This window comes from Nanorana parkeri, unplaced genomic scaffold (assembly GCF_000935625.1).
Source record: "Nanorana parkeri isolate BGI_ZX_2015 unplaced genomic scaffold, ASM93562v1 scaffold693, whole genome shotgun sequence".
Classification (NCBI taxonomy): domain Eukaryota; kingdom Metazoa; phylum Chordata; class Amphibia; order Anura; family Dicroglossidae; genus Nanorana; species Nanorana parkeri.
Window position 1 is genome coordinate 836811 of NW_017306961.1, and position 17350 is coordinate 854160.

Below are 17350 nucleotides of genomic sequence, written 5' to 3' on the forward strand. Positions count from 1 at the left end.
TTTTTCTGCTCTGAATGTAATGAACACCCTCCACAATTTTCGAGTAAACCTTCTTTCTTTTAACCTTAAATTGTGCCCATGTGTCCTCTTCCGGGACATAAGATTAATCAAGTTGTTACTGCCCTTACAGTCGCCATTGATTCATTAGTAGATGATGATCATGTCTCCTCTAGGTAAAAACATTTAGCAAAGGCCCTCTACTCCCCTCCCCCTCCCCCATTATTGACTTTGCCGGGCAATTTTCAATTTTAGGATATTCCTTCTATTAATTGTGGACCAAAACTGAACCACATATTAAAGATGAGGTTGAACCAATGCTTTGTAAAGGGGTAAGAGTATCGATTTGTCCCCTGAATAAATACCCTTTTTAAAGCATTATAATATTCTGCTTGCTTGTTAGCTGCCAACCGAAATGTCATGCTATTGCTAAGTCTGTGGTCCATTAGGATCCCCAAATGTTTTTTCTACCACTGATTCTCCCAGTGTAAACCCCCCCCCCCACGAGTATCTTTGGCTACAAGTTGGCACCCAAATGTATGACTTCGCATTTAAAAAAAATGACCATTACCAACCACGTACATGTGCAACAACCACCTTGGCTGCATTTTAATGTGGAGGCGACTTCGACTACTGTCAAGGTGACAGCTAAATGTCTGGATCTGGGTAGTACCACCAGCGCACTTCAGTCCCGTGCATGCTTTTCTCAATTGAGAGTAATATTCATGCATTGGTCTCTCATCCCCCATAGGCATGTAGAAGCTTTGCTGGAGAAACTGTTCCTCACTGCTTCTAGTGACGTACAAGTGATGCACAGACACCCGCTGTGTCACTTTCAGAATGCCAGTCAGCTACCTCCCAATGCCAGCTCATGACACACAAGCACCAGTATCTTGTTCACACTCCAGACACCTGTGATAGTAGAAACATGTGCTTTAGCTTGCCAAAACCATCAACCTGAAGGTATCGATGAGGAGAAAATAAAATTAGCGACAGTTAACAGGGAAGGAAACAGAGCTGAGCACAGGTGTATGTGTAGGGGACAGAAAATGCAAGAATGCAGGGCTGGGTGCTATTGCTGGGCTGTTCAACTCTGTAGGTATTGTGTTTCCTTAAGGTAGGTGGAGTCATCTCAAGTAAGCCATCTTGCAGAATGACTTGAGAAATGTATGCCAACTTTTATATAAATTTACACCTGGAAATTGGAAATCACCATCCACAATGAATGTTTACTTATACAGGCCAAATCTATTTTAACAATAGAATAGACCATATAATGATTTGCTTGTCCAAAGTTTACAAACTATTACAATTCCACAGACAATCCTTTCTAGAATAACAGAATGTGGTTCTCCCAGTACTTAGAACAATTCAACACAAATTGCTTACATATTAAATCCAGACGAAAAGTTGACCCAGTAGAAAAATAGTGTTGCTAACAATACCAGGTAAATAAGATTACATCAATATTATTGATTGTACAATAGTACATGTACTCTCTTTTCTGTATTGAAATGCCATCTGTCCCCATATTTAAAAAATGGGGGCAGGAAAAATAATAATACGTAAGGTAAGCAAAAACAAAACCATAGTAACTTGAAAAGGACAGAAATACAATACAGTGCTGCCAAGGATGACAATGTTTATTCAGGGATGTCATCTTGGTTTCACTACCTAGTGAGTCATTAACCCGAAACAAGCATGTATGAATGTATTTAGACTTTTCCCTCTTCAATGGCTGAGTCATTGATTAGGTAGTAAAGTTAGGAGAATAGTCCAAAAGGCCTGCACCAAAAATTAAAAAAAAGTCAGCAATGACAACTTCTATATTTCTATCTTCAAAGGTTCACTTTAGAGTGCCAATTCTCTGAACAAGGCACAATAAATTTAGTAATGAAAGTTTTTGGTTAAGTTTTCAAATCTGAAATCATCTTCCCCTTCCCCAAGAGCGTTAATTAGAAGTCAGTATCTTGTACTGTCAATTAGGACTGCAGGAATATATGTGAACATGTGATGCGAATGGTTAAAAAAAACCAAAAAACAAGGCTAGCAATATGTCCAAACACAGATGAATAGGGCAGTGTACACCCTACGCATCTGATTTTGGAAACCTGCCAAAACCAACACAGGTATTTTACGTGCAGATCTACATCAACCTGTATTTTAGTTAATATCAAAATACATGTTGAACAACTAATCATCAACACTCTAAACATAGCGTAGAAATCGATGTGCCATAACCCAATCAGAACTCAAAAAAGTTCAGCTGGCAAATGACATCAATTTCTCATGGGTTGCTGTAGGTTACACCATACAATTCTGTATTCTGTTTACTAAAGCCCACAGGGAATCCAGATTACAACATAAATACAGGTTTTAATGTTCATCCAGCATACAGAATCCAGATCAGAATTCAGGAGCTGATACACTAGTTGCTAAGACATGCTGTTTTCACCTCTACCCTTTGCACGAGCCATGACTTTCCCATTCACTGGGTTGTACCGTGCAGCAAAGATGAATAAATGAGTTTTGTAATTTGCAGAACAGCAGCATGAAGTGTATATTGCACAACCACAGCTCCAAACCCTTTGTAAAAGCCCAGCATTCCTTCCTCTCGCTTTATAGTATTAATGCAGTCCCTCGTGCCCTCATACTGGGTATTGATAGGTAGTACTTCATAGCCAAGATCTGTATTGTCTATTATTGTGCGTGTCCCTTGAATATGAAGGCGATGCATTACTGTCTCAAGAGGATACAGCAGAACATCAGCGCAAAGGCTGGCGGCAAAATTGGCTACGAGTTCTGGGAAATACTCCTCCAAAATGTTCTGAGCAGGTGACGTGGCATCGGATGGATTTCTGGCAGGGTTTCTTTTCTTTATAAAGAATAAAACACATTTTTGAACTATAGAGCTGATTATATAATGAAGGACACCGTGAAGGACAGTGGGGAAGGTAAGAACCAGAAGAGGCAGCAGGCGTTTGCTGTGTGGCACTCCAAGTGCCATAAGTCGGCCAATTCCTTCTTTCAAACAATCCAGAATGCCAGGATTGTCACGGATGATCTCACTCTGCATTGTAGAAAAATAAATTCAATTAAAATTGACTTAAGTCCAGTTACAATTAAAACGATACACATGAAGAGAACAGTTATAAACTCTTTTAAAAGGGTCAATTTTAAATGTAAACTGCAGTCGATTATGGTTAGCTGCATCACTAAACTGAGTACTTTCTGCTTTGGTGACTTATTTCTCCTGTTAAAGCTTGGAAAGTCCACACTTTTTCTCCATTCACCATCATTTCAAAATTTAAGAAAATAAAAAATTAATAGGGAGGGTAAGACCCCCATGTAGTGCAGAAATTGAGTCACTTGAGAAAATAGGAAAAGCTGCTGGGTGATTCAGCTTACCAGTCTCTACTAAATTGTTACAGCTAAAGTTGTCAGTATTGGATAGGCTAACCCTTAAGAAAAGGAAACACGCACACATACAGTCTCAGTTACTCTTTGCTACAAAGTTTTGTCTGTATTTAATTGAATAGAAAAAGTTAAATGACAACTATGACCCAACCTTTTTTGGCCGTAGTTCTATTTAGGGTCACAGGAGGACATTTACTAATGTCCTCCTGTGACTCAAACTTCAGCATATAACGGGCTATTGCCCACTACATGCTAACAGCAGAGCCGTGCTGCAGCGGGGAAAGATAGACAATATTGTTGGGAGCCTCCCTGCTGCCTGATTGACAGCTGGCTCTGCTTTTCTAGAGCCAGCCCTCTCCCCTGTCTTTTCCACAAAACTCCAGTGTTCTCTATATTTCTATCTATGGAACCTTTATGCTTTATTCTTCCAATTTTGCACCAAGTATATCAGTTAGATGTTATGTTTCATAAAAAAAGGTCTGAGGTCTTTGTGTTAATGCCACAATTTTTCATCCCTCCATCACAGTTCAGAAGAAAAAAAAAATTATACAAATTTGATTTAATAGTAGCAGAAATTGGTGCTTTGCATAGGTATTAAAATGTATTTAGTTGCAATTTTATTTAAAGTTGAAGTGGGATTTTTGTACTCGCTGTAAAATCCTTTTCTTAAAGTCCATTGAGGGTTACAAAGTCTCAAAAGCTCAGATTATACTGCCGCCTACAGGAGGATTGGACACTGGCAAACAAAAAACTGTAGGCCAGCCCAGGTTAAGTCCTACTCCAACAACCAGCTTGCCTCAGTTTTGTAGCCTGAGCATCCACCTACCAGAACTTAAGGTGGCCATACACCTATAGATTATCTATAGATTTTCTATGGTCAGACCGAAAAAGTGAAATAGATTCCTCTATGCCTGCATCCAATCAGATTGTTCAGGTATTTTGATAGCCAGCGGGGCTGACTAGCAAGATACTGACCTTGGCCCAGTGGGAGATTCCTCTATCCACACAGCATAGATGGAGGAATCTATTCTAGTGACCAGGTAAGGAGAACATTAGTCACAGAAGCAATCAAGTGACCAATGCTAACTGAGGGAGCTGCAGATGGCAGAATCTGTCGAACAACTATACCCCAGAAATTTCAGAAAGCTAGGTTTTATGGTGCTATACCATGAAAAGACGAAAAGCCAGAAAAAAAAAAAAAAAGGATCAAATCCTGTTTGGATTTCCAAAAGGCAAATCCAAACGCATGTAGGCTACATAAGAAACAAAAAGAGGTTCTCTTAACTCATTTGTCTTAACACAAAAGGCCAACACCATTGTTGAAAAAACACCCTCCCAATGGTAAAGCATGTTAGGGGTAGTGTCATGCTGTCAATGCTTCTCACTGGCCAGGACTAGGAAACTAGTCACAAATACCGTATATACGCGAGTATAAGCCGTCCCGAATATAAGCCGAGGTACCTAATTTTACAAAAAAAAAAAATGGGAAAAAGATAGAAACTGTTATCAGGAACTTGGTGACATGCTTCAGCATAACACACAAGCACTGCAATAAAAATAAAAAAAAAGGCACCCAAAATGAAAGTTTAGGTGCGTTTGCTATGAACACAATTATGAGGTATGATGAACGGTCATGGATTGCACTTACCTGTACGGTTTCAACCAGACTGGATGAATAGAATGGAGTAGCAATCACATAAACTAACCTGTAAAATACAAAAAGAATATTTGTGATTAACAAAAAAAAGCAGACACATTTATCACCATTACCACTGTCTGTATTTACCTTTACATTACCGAAAATGATTTTCACAACAATGGCTTGGACAGTTACATAGTACAAAAATCCAGATGGCTAGGCATCAGAGAAAGAAAATAAAAACTCTGCACAATGAATTGGTTATGGTGGAAATTGAATCCAGAGATGTTGGAAGTTGAACTTACCCTTTTAGGATTATGTGTCCTCCGATCTGCTTGGGACTCCATTTATGGGTGAGCTCTCTGCAATGCATACAAACATTATTAAAGTAGTATTAAACGCTCAAATCTTTTTCAATGATGAATCCAAATAAAAAAAAAAAATTGCCAGCAAAGTATTTATTTATTTATTTGCCCAATCATTTATAGTCAATTATGTTTCCAAAGAGCTCCACCTCACTCAGCTCTGCTTCCCTTAGCTTCCAGTCCAGTCCAAGATCACAAAGGATGGAACAGTCTCCAGTAGCTGGCCATCCACTAGCTTGGAGAATGGAGAAGGGAGGAGTGGGGAGTAGGGAGCAGGCTCGCCTTGCTGTGTCTGTGGAGACCCCCGCAGCTGCAAGGGAAAGGAGCCACCCTATAATAGGATATCAGGACCAGTGCTCAGGGGATCAGCCGATTCTGCAGGTAACTAAAATTTTCAAAATCAAGGCGCAGCATCCATTGTAAATGATTTAATCAGCATTTTAAATAGCTTAAAACATTTTGACTTTAATATTGCTTTAAATACTAGCCCCGGGTCCCCACTGCAAATCAGGCTAAAAACGTTTTCTCTCTACTACTGGACTATCATTTTATTCAGCTTTTGTTGAGCCCTCTTTCCCAGACCCGGCTAACTCCCAATGCGTGGCATAGCAGCAATTACTGAAAGCAATGGCTGAAAAACATTAACGGCTGGGATCCCTGCACTTGGAATTCTGTTGTTAAAGTGCATCAAAAGCCTTTTTTAAATTTATTTTGATATTGTGGAAGGTTTAGATCTCCAAGTCCTTGATAATGAGATTCAACCACTCCAAAAAGGTTTATGGCTATAGATACATACACTTTAAATCCAAAGTGTTGCATGAACAATATTATTGAATGAACATTATTACCAGCTATAAATAAAAATACAGAAGACGCTATACTTTATGAGTAAATGCAGTTTCAGAATAAAAGTTCCCTATATGAACCCCTCACTATCCTTATCAAATATTTTTTATGGCCAAAAACTGACTCGTGTACACTACAGCAAAATGCCACCAAATCCTAGACAGCTGGCCTGAACAGGCCAGGATAGAGATTAGCAAGTCTAGTCTATACACATAATCACTTAATATGAGAGAAGAACGAAGGAAAATGGATGATTAGGAGCATAGGGGGATGGGAAGCAGGTTACATATTGGTATACACAGTATATTGGTATTGGACTAGGTCCAAACTGCAGTGTCTTTACTGCCGTTTGTGAAATTGACAGGAAAACTTTCCCACACCTGGTCAGCCATGTTAATATGACATACATTTCCATCAAATTCTGTTATCACTAGCATATTACTTTCCACAGTTAAACCTTTACTAAAGGGTAACCCTGTCTAGATCCCTTCATAAGCTGTCAATCTAATCCAATTCATCAGCAGTTTCATTCATTCTACCTCCACATGCAAATCTTAAATTAAAAGGCTGAATCATCTTTTTGACCATGAAGAACACATTTCATTATTTCTTATTTGTTTTAATTCAAGTTATAGTGCTTACAGTTACATGGTTTATGAAATACCCTTATAAACTATGACGCAATAAAAGAACAAGACAGCTTTCCCGTTTGTTTGAATCTATAGGGACATGGCTGTGAAGATTCGACCTCCAAGTATTGTTCTGTACATACAACAAGGAATTCAAAAAAAAAGAATTTCTGGGCACTTGAGATGATAGGAAAGAATGATAAAGTCGTGACAATAAAAGTTAACAGAGATCTGCTTGATCTAAAGCAACTTTGTCACCATAAAGGAAGGAGGGAGGAAGAAAAAAAGAGAAGGAAAAAGAAAAAAAAGAAGGAAAAAAAAGAAAAAGAAAAAGAAGGAAGAAAGAAAATAAGGAAGAAAAAAGAAAAGAAAAGGAAACAGAAAAGAAAATAAGAGAAAGAAAGACAGAAAGAAAGGAGGAGGAGGAGGAGGAGGAGGAAGAAGAAGAAGCAAAAAGGAAACTAGCAAAGAAAAGTAGTGGAACTGAACTGGGGCTGACAACGATGGTTGGGGCAGAAAAAGTACTGTGTTGTCGACTCAAACAGGAAGTTAGGAGCACACTGCATATTGATGATTGTTGGGTATTTTTTACATGGGACATGTGCATGCTTTGCAGAGATGTACTGAATATGTTTCACGTTTTTTTTTAAATATACACAAATACTTACTCATCCTGTGGCCCATTTTTCGATCTATGCTTTCTTGAAGAGCAGCGGCCTCCAGCAAAGTTTTTACATCTAACAGTTCCGGGTTTGTTGGATGCCTGCATTTCCCACTACGCATTGTGGTTTCATCCACCTGTCCCTACATTGCTACTGTGTTTGCAGCTGCACCACCAAACCCGTACTACCATCTTCTTTTCTGACATCAGGAGGTCAGCTGTTCATTTCAGGATCTTGTAGCACTCCCCCTGGTGACGTGAATGTACTTCAGTGCATCATGGGGGGGCCATCTGTAAAAGCCAGCTGGCCCCCATATGACGCGCTGCAGCACATGCCCCATAGAGTACTCAGAGGCCTCCCAGGATGTGTAACGTGGGTATCCCAGGAGGCTATGGGAACACATACATCATTCTTACCTAGGTAAGAAGTGTGGTAAGGGCTCTTCGAAAAATTAAAATAATAAATATCAGAATGGGGTAGGAGTGGAATGGAAGAAAGTGGGTGGAGACAATAAAGATCTGATTTAACCCCTTGGCGACGGGAGATGTACACTGTATGTTAAAAAAAATTGTGGAAAAAAAAAAAAAGTGTAATAAAAAAATTAAATAAAGTGTAAAAAAATAAAAATAAATGTAACAAATAAAAATGATAGTAAAAAAATATATTTAATCATTAATATAAATATTAACCAATTATAATGAAAATCTGCAGGAAAGGTGCAGATTTGTTTTTCTCCCTAAGGGGTTAATTTTTTTAGTTTAACCTCCTCATGACAATGATGTTCAAAGTATGTCGCTGTCACTAAGTGTGACACTTAGTGACAGTAATATTGTATGCCAGGTGACCACTATTAGCGGGGAAAAAAAAAAAAAAAAAAGATTAAAATATTAGATTTTAGTTGTAGGCCGAGAAGTACAGAAACATTTCTAAAATCCTAGCGATGTGAGGTTTTTCCAAACGAAGGACAAATAAATGAATGTATTTAATGCATTTTTTTTAGCTGTGCTATTTTTCTAAAAAAATACTACAAATCAAAACTGGAGAAAAAGTGTTTTCTTTACGTTTTTTCCTCAATGTTAATATTTTATTTGTCCTAAGTGAGGTGTTAGGTACACATATGTGATATAAATATTTAGCCCAACTGTCCTCTAAATAACACAATATATAATATGTGTGGGTGCACTTTGGAAAAAAGTATATTACTGACGTGGAAGAATCACACAGCAAAAACGTCAAACGTGTGTCAGTCATTTACAAACAAACCAAAAACAAGCTTAGTCATGAAGGGGTTAAAGAATAGGTCAAGCCAAAAATGTTTCTTCCTAGTTTTGTATAGAGCGGGTAAAAGGTTGAAGCCAATGTTGAGTTTCACCACCAACCAGGGTTACAGGGCGACAAACTCTGCAGACACACAGGGGTTCCACACTTCCACTTCTCTACTAAAGAAAAGCTGCATTTCTGTGGGAGGGTTCCCCCTACTTCTTGTTTGGTACAAAGTCAGCAGGAAGTGAGGGAACAATTCTCTAACAGAGTCTTGCATAGCAGTAAAAAAACCTGACAGGAGGTCTAAACCTGGCCTACTCTACATTTAGTGCATGGTTGTGTTACCTGCACTTCTTCATATTTCTCATCATTACAGGTGTTTATATAGCGCCGACAATTTCCGCAGCGCTTTACATTGTGCACATTCGTAATTAAGTATTCCAGAAAACTAAACCTAAAAACGGCATACATAATATGAATAACAGTGTAAAACAATGAAAGCTTCCTACCTAGGTAAAGGTGTGAATTCACTGATGATGCCTTCGGCCCCAAGGGTTATTCCCTGAACAATGAAAGTGCTTCCCATACCTTTCCAAAGCGCCCTTGGGCCCTATGAATTAACAAAGAACATGTGACATCAGGAAAAAAACACATGTACTAATAAAACCACAATACTAAATACTTATTGAAACAAGTACAGATAGTCTTCCTTTCATGAAAAGGCCTGACACTGCCTGGTCAAGAGATTCAGCCCCCGCTCACACTGCTGCAATTTGTCTGCTGTAGTGCTACAATGCATGACAATGGAAAACCAATTATTCTCTATGGTGCCCTTTCACACCCATACAAGATGATGCAGTGTAAGTTTTGGCAAAGTGCAGGTGCTTCTTTTGCTGCTACCCAGTGCGTTTTCGACCCATAGATTTCAGTGGAAATGAATGCAACACCCTGTGATCCTCTGCACTGGAGCAGGGAGAGGAAAGGCCAGGGTTCTGAACAAATCTGGCTCTATTGCTTTGAACAGGCATGTCTACCGCAGGGAAGGTCACTTGGATGACCTCGTCAATGTCCTTCTACTCTTTCTTTCTCCGATCACAGGTTGTGGAGACTCCTGGACCAGGCCCATAATGATTAAAGGAGAACTATGGGGTCAGTGTTTTTCCCCATAGTTCTCCTAAGGATCACAGGAGGACATATACTGGAGTCCTCCTGTGACTCAAAGCTCAGTTTATCGCGAACTACAGCTCGCGGTATACTGAGAACGACGCAGCCGGGACGGATCCCGACATTACTGTCTGGATCCACCCAGCTGTGTGATTGACAGCTGGCTCTTCCTATTTAGAGGCAGAGCCAGATGTACCCGCCCCCTCCCCCGGCTGTTCCGCCAGTCAGCGCTGGAGGATTGGAGCGGGGGAATCCCTGGAGGGAGTCGTGAGTGACAGTTACGGCTCTCTGCAGGGACATGATCGGGAAGCGAGCGAGCGACGGTATGTGTTCGCTCACTTCCGATCTATTGAGCCGACGTGTGACAGTTTCATTGTCACAGGTCGGCTCGAACTATGAGGATGAGTGATTTTCACTCACCTCATAGTTCTCCTTTAAACTATAGTGTAGCTTGCAGAGAGTTCTAGGCCTATCAAGTTGTACAGTGTAGCAGATAATAGCTATCTAGGAAGCTAAAGGGACATACCGTGTATGACACATTAGTAAGCCAATAGTGTAATTTCTGCATGTATGCTGTGTTATTATCACACATACATTCCCGTATTCCTGTATAGAAAAGGTTTACAAACATATCGATTCTCACTTTCTCTCTCACTGGGGTCGATTTACTAAAGGGCAGAGCATGTTTACTCTCAAAGTAAATGTTCTGTCATTGTAGTGAATAAGGAGATACAAAGTGGAAGAGTACCCAACCACGTGCAGGGAAAACTGGATTTTTGCCCATATTACTGGATGATTGAAGTCAGCACACCTTTACCCCATTCACTAAGCAAAGGAAACCTGTTCAAGGCAAAGAGAGTGAAGTTGTGTTGACTTCAATCATCCAATCACGGGCAAGCAAAAAAAACAAATTGTTCTTCCTTTTTGCACATGATTGGGTATTCTTTGCAAAGTTCATTTTTGTCTCACTGTGCGCATTACAAGCAGCTGCAACAAGTCAGACAGAGCCCTCCCTATTTCCTGGCTGCATCATCTAGCACTTTCCTCCCCAGCCTTACTGTCCCTGGCCCACCCCTTTCATTCATTGGATTTCAGTTTTCAACCATGGAAGCTCAGTGCCAAATGTGGGCATGACCTAGGAAGATCTACATGCAAATGCAGTCTGCCTAGGAACTCACACTCCTCCAGACTGACATCCACCTATCAAGGCATTATGCATGGCCCCTCCCAAGAGTCAGCCCGCTGCTTACATCAGGGCTGCGGGCTCTTGAGAAAAGTACTGAGGCTGGGTGCTGTAATGTTTACAGTTAGTTATGTACAGCAACCTGCCGGCCCCTCCTACCAGCCATGATCTGTGTGAATTTCGTAGAGAAGCACAGAGATCTAGTGATGATGTCATAAGATATATAATAAAAAGGGAAATGTTTTATTTAAACACTTGCTTAACATATTGATGAAAAGGGAAGGGAGGAACTAGAGAAAGCAAAACATAGGCAGCTTAAATGCCAGCTTTCAAATGAATGGAGTTTTATCACAGTTTTACTTGCAACATCTTTGAAATGTATTTCCTGTTTTTGGTCAGATAAGTATAAATGGTTGAATGAAAGTATTCCCCCTTTAGCAGGAAGCAGCTGACAAATGCAAATCTGGTACTTCAGGGTTTCAAACTGATGGTTTCCTGCTGCTCTGTGACCTCAGATAAGAGCAGGATTTCAGGTGAATGACTCAGAGGAGGGCCAAAATCCAGTGTACCCATCGCACTCCTGACCGAATAATACCCTTAGAGTCGGGTGGGTGCCAAAGTGACTGCAGATGCCTCTGCAATCCAAGATAAGTATATGTATAAAGTCACTCACACTCCAATAGAATTTCAAGTCAGCAATCGAGTCAATAACCCGGTTTTGACTTGAAATTCTATTGGAGTGCGAGTGACTTGATACATATACTTGAGTCAGAGGAGGGGACGCCCATCCACTCTACCTAGTAGAGATAATTCCCTGCCAATCCTCAGCCTGTTGAAGCAGACTACAAGTCCAGAGGTAGTGCTCTAGTGTTAGGATAATGCAGCATGCTTTGCACATACTGAAGCATGCATGCTCCCTGGATTTAATGCTTTAGTAAACTTAGGATTCATTCAATAAACATTATGTAAAATATCAGTTTATAAGCTTAACATTTTTTTTTTTAAATATGACTGAGCACACCTCACTAGTGTTTAGAAGTGAGCAGACCTCCACAATAGAGTCCATAAAGCACAACACACTGAAAATGAAATGCATGAAAAAAACACAGTAATTGCAATCATACAGTACCTGAGTCTTTGTAAAGCTGTACATAATATTCACAATGCTAAACGGTGAAAGACGGTAATTTCTTGCATGGTAGTTAACCTGTAAGAGAAAAGTGAATTCACTTATAAAAACTCCAATTAGTTGCAGGCCTTATTTAAAGAAATCTTCCACCAGGTACAGTAAATAGTTTTGCAGAGTCATGTATTCCAAGAATTCTCACTAGGACAATCATAGACAAGTACTCTAAACCCAGTTTAAAAGGCATTATGCGGAAAAGTGTTAGTCAGAGCATGCAAATCAACCAATGCAGTGCCAAGCTAGGGCAGATAGCGAGTATCAGCATGTTCCCTGGTGAAAACTAGACTGATAAGAGGAAATGTAAATGGTGTGGCATAACTCCACTGAACAGACAATCCGTACCAACACCACTGAATATAATCAGCTAATCCATTCACTAAGGTGCTTCCCAGGGAATGAGGGTTTTTTAACCTTCTGCCCCACAGCTTAAAAGCACACGCTCGACTCTACATGACTCAACTGAGCAAACCTCATACAAAGCATGTTATAGAAATCACCCACATGCCTGTATGTCAAAGCCTTTAACCCTTTCACTGCCAAGGCATTACAGTGGTACCTCAGTTCACGAACTTAATTTGTTCCACGAATCTTGTTCTCATACCGAATCAAACTGTGATCGGACCGCAATCTCGACTAGAGGAAGCCACGACCATGTGTCAGAGCGGGGAGGATCGCTGCGGTTGTGATCAATGCGGAGTTTGTGAACAGAAGGAAAATTTTGCCGAAATTCCTCTTTGCGAATCGAATTGTTTGCGAACAGAAGCGTTCCTGAACCGAGGTATTACTGAATTTGCACGTTATAATCCACATTTTATGCCTGAAGAAGCCCCAAGAATTATATATTTCCTGAAAGCACAGACCCTGTAGAATAAAATGGCGGCGGTTGCAAATTTGTACGTCGCATGATATTAGCACAACTCTTTATCAAACCCAACATTTCCGTTACAAATTACACTTACAGGGTTAATCACAAAAGGGTGAAGAGTTTGGAGAAGGCAGGAGAATTGAACAATCTAGGACAACATAGCTGATTTGGAAACATTCTCCAATTCAGCTCACTTTCCAGTTCAGCTATGTTGTCCTGGATTGTTCACTTCTCCAAACTCATCACCCTTTTGTGAATAACGCTGTTCATTTTAGTGCCTAAAACACAATACAATATAATAATACATAAAAGATGAGGCTATGCTGAGTAAATGGATACCCAACACGTCAAGCTTAAAAATTGCGTGCTCCCATGAAACGGCAACAAAATATGGTACCCCAAATTGTCCATCGATGAGCCAATACAGGTCATCAATTTAGAGTTAACTGTGAATATTGTTCCTAGAATTATTGCTCTCACTCTGGCGCAAGCGGCGACATCCAACATTGACATTTCGTATGTAGGTGCACCCGATGCACAGACTTTAAAAACGTATTTTTTTATTTATCCTACTTTTTTCCCCTTTACTTCATTGCTATCACATAGGAGGGCTTACAAGCCCCTTATGTGATAGCATATTGGTGATGACAGGTAATCTTTAAGGTGACATTAGGGGTCTATTAGATTGCGCTTAAATAGCTACTTCCCTAGCTTTTCTAGCAGGGGAACGACAGCTGAGGGACCAGAAGTGATTCAACGGGGAATGCCAATCCCGGGCCTGCAGGAGGGGCAGTGGAGCACAGGAAGCAAGGTGGGGGGGTCTTGGGCAGGGGCGCACGCTTCACCGACTCTGGACGCAAGCTGATGGCAGCTCAGCTGCCAGGTTTGGTTCCAGTCGCAACCATCAGCTTTACTTAGTTGAACAGACTCCGGGCGCCTATAGCCGCCAGGAGTCTTTTTAGAAAAGCCCGCTGTCAGCAACATACAGCATACGCTGATGACAGTCAAAGGGTAAATCAGCTGTTTTTTTAGTATGCAAAATCTCGAGGCACCCCAGTCTAAAATGTCATAGATTTTAAGGGGAACCACATGCAATGTTTTCTGTGTCCCTATTAGGGACATTCACTCTCCCTAACAGTCCTGATTTCTAATGTCATGGGGAATAAACAGAAGGATAAACCCAAAATGTTGAGTTGCCACCAGAAAAGTAATAGAGGGCAATTCTTCCAATGGGGACAAGCTGTTCCAGTTAAAACTTCCTAAGAGGGGACCTCCCCTTACAGTGGAAAGATAACCCCCCACTTCCTGTTGAGTTTACAGAACAGGAAGTTAAGCAAAAAGCTCCCTAATAAGAGAGTCTAATTGGTGTCCTGCCGCACTCCATGTCGGAAACCCCTGTAAGTGGGTGCTGAAATGACTGCGGATGGCACCACTGGAATCAATGAGGAAGCAAAGTGTCACCAACACACCAGGCAAAATGGTCAAGTGATGGTCCTTTATTGGAGCAATGTTTCGGGGCCACACAGAGTCCTCTTCATCAGGCTCAGTATGAGACAAGTGCAATTCTGTTCTAGTTTCCACATGTCTATTGTGCCATGTCTCCAGGCGATCGGTTTTCCCATTCGCTCCTTTCTCCTGTTTGTTCATTTTCACAGCTATTCAGTCTAGCTGCGGCCGGCGTCATTTTACCATAGTTGCCTGCCATGTACTGCGTATGCCTGAGTAGGCAGGACACACTGCTGGGTTTCTATTGGCCAGTTTTGTTTTCCGGGAACACCTGAGCTTTTGGCGTTCTGGTTGTCATGACAGCCCAGACTGTCCAAACAAATGGCTCGGCATGGTCACCAGTCCCTTCTGCAGCGGCGATCTGCTGCCTGCTGTATAATCAGGGCTTGAAAAATGTTAGGGCGTCTCACCAGTCAGTCAAAAATGTCACCAGTCAGCTTTACAATTTATGTAAAAAAATTTGGGGGGACAGATAGAGCTTTCTTTTGGAGGTATATAATCACCACTGGGGGGGGGGGGGAAAAATCGCAAATAGCGACCACACTGAAAACTGGCCATAGGCGACGCTTAAAACGGTTATAGGTCACATGTGCGGCATAATAGGCGCAATCGTCGTTTTCGCATGTAGGCGCGTCCGATGCGTGCATACGTGTGTATGTGGGGGGCGGGGGGACTGTTTTTTTTATGCTTCTTTAATTTTTGTATTACTTTTTTTTTTACACAACTTTATTGCCATCACATAGGGGACTAAGAAGCCCCCTATGTGAGAGCCAATTTACATTTCAGGTCCTCTTTATGGACACATCAGGGGTCTCCAAGACCCCTGTCACCTAGGGACCCCCAGAGAAGCTGATGAAGCAGAGATCTGCTTCATCAGCTTCTGTAGCTGGAGAGTGACACTGAATGCAGGAAGTGATGTAATATACATCACTTCCTGCATTTGGGGACAGAGAGGAGCTCAAAGGGAAATCGTGCACCTGTCTCCCTTTGATCTCCTGTCACAGAGCTGCATCGGGCACGGCTCTGCCGTCCTCTCGTCACAGACGAGAGTACGAGGAGATGTTTCAAGCCCTGTGTATAATGATCTATGGACCACCTCTCGTTCATGCATTAGGACTCTATATGTAGGTACATTTTTCACAGGCTGACACCTATGGGATTTACTATGTGTTGTGTACTAATTGTCTTTATATATTTAAACATTAATGCGGGTATGTGACATCATACTGACATCATGGGTGTTGGGAGTTGGTTTTTCACTGTTCTTCCATTAAATTAATGTGTGTCTATATATTGCTTGTGAATTATTGCACTTGTGTCATACTGAGCCTGATGAAAGGGACCCTGCGCGACCCCAAAACATTGCTTCAATGTGACAACATGTGTCAATAAAGGACGATCACTTGACCATTTTGCCTGGTGTGCTGGGGACACTTTGCTTCCTCAAAGCTCCCTAATAAGACACTGATGGAAAAAAAGACAAAGATTTAAATCTCCCCTACCCTCTCCAAATTTAATATAAACATTTTGTCTTTAGATATCATTTAAGCGATGCACTAGTTCCATTTAATAAAACAACTAGTCAGGTCTACAGCAAGAAATCAACTAATATTTACCTGGCACTGGCGGCGCAAGACAATACACGGATGAGCCAAAACGTTTTCTGTAAAGAGACTTGGATAACACAAGATTACAGCGGATAGTATTGTGTACTTTCTTATGGAATAAAAGTTAAAAAGCTTTACAGAAGCACACACAATCCACATCCAGGTTCTATTATGAATATTTAGATCGGCATTCAAACACAAATATAATCACTTACATTCTTAAACTCCATAGCTTTTATTTTTCAAGAAAATTAAAAAAAACACTGCTGCTCAAGTAACTGTATTCAAGTGTAACCAAAATTATTTTTGTTTCAGTAGGTAGGGATAAAATCTGAGCCAGTTTTTTTTTTTTTTTTACCGTTTGTGTCCCTATAGGGAGATTTCCCTGAACTTCCTGTCCTACAGATTCACAAGGAAGTCAAAGGAAATCTCTCAAAGTGAGGGGAATTCCCCTCTTGGATGTTATACCCAGGGGCAGGTGTACTTACTGGAAGATTTCTCCTTACCTCTTGTTCTGGAGACAACTCTAACATTTTGGATTTCCACTCGCTTTCATTTTCAATGTCAATGGTCACCAGGACAAATTGAGGGGTCAATATTCCCAAGGAGGAAACAGACTACAATAAACACTTGACAGAGGGTCTAACTCTTCCCCATTCTATCTACAATCAAAAAAGGTTTTGCTATAGGGGTCTAGTTATTAAAAAATGTGCATAGCTTATTCATCCGACAAAACTGCATGTACGTTCATTCTGTGGGTGTTGATTAGTTGTTGTGAACATGGGGCAAAAACGCATGTTCTTAGTGTAATTTCTCTTCTAGTCGAATGCTCTACAATGGGGAAAATACTGCATTATGGCCACTGGATGGCGCGGAGGAGCAGTTTATTTCCTCAGCTCCATCTAGTGGCTATAATGTGGTATTTAACCCCTTTCCCCCCTGTGAATAAACTATTCTCCTATTTGAAAATTAGTGTAACAATTACAAACAATCAATATTCATGTGTACATTAAAAAATTAT

At 40.7% G+C, this 17350-nt stretch overlaps 1 protein-coding gene across 2 annotated transcripts in view; it reads right to left on the reverse strand.

Annotated features, from left to right (window-relative positions):
- Positions 1 to 2258: 2258 nt before the first annotated feature.
- SLC25A46 (solute carrier family 25 member 46) overlaps positions 2259 to 17350 on the reverse strand; it is a 24702-nt gene continuing 9610 nt past the window's right edge. Inside the window, exons 3-8 of one of the 2 annotated variants that reach the window (XM_018563765.1) lie at positions 16339 to 16396; positions 12295 to 12372; positions 9328 to 9428; positions 5359 to 5415; positions 5063 to 5120; positions 2259 to 3067 (exon numbers count right to left, since the gene is read on the reverse strand). In XM_018563765.1, the coding sequence (XP_018419267.1) occupies positions 2486 to 3067; positions 5063 to 5120; positions 5359 to 5415; positions 9328 to 9428; positions 12295 to 12372; positions 16339 to 16396 (934 nt within the window). In that variant the 3' untranslated portion in view covers positions 2259 to 2485. The remainder of the gene's footprint in view (positions 3068 to 5062; positions 5121 to 5358; positions 5416 to 9327; positions 9429 to 12294; positions 12373 to 16338; positions 16397 to 17350) is intronic. The other variant, XM_018563764.1, reaches the window with a different exon arrangement.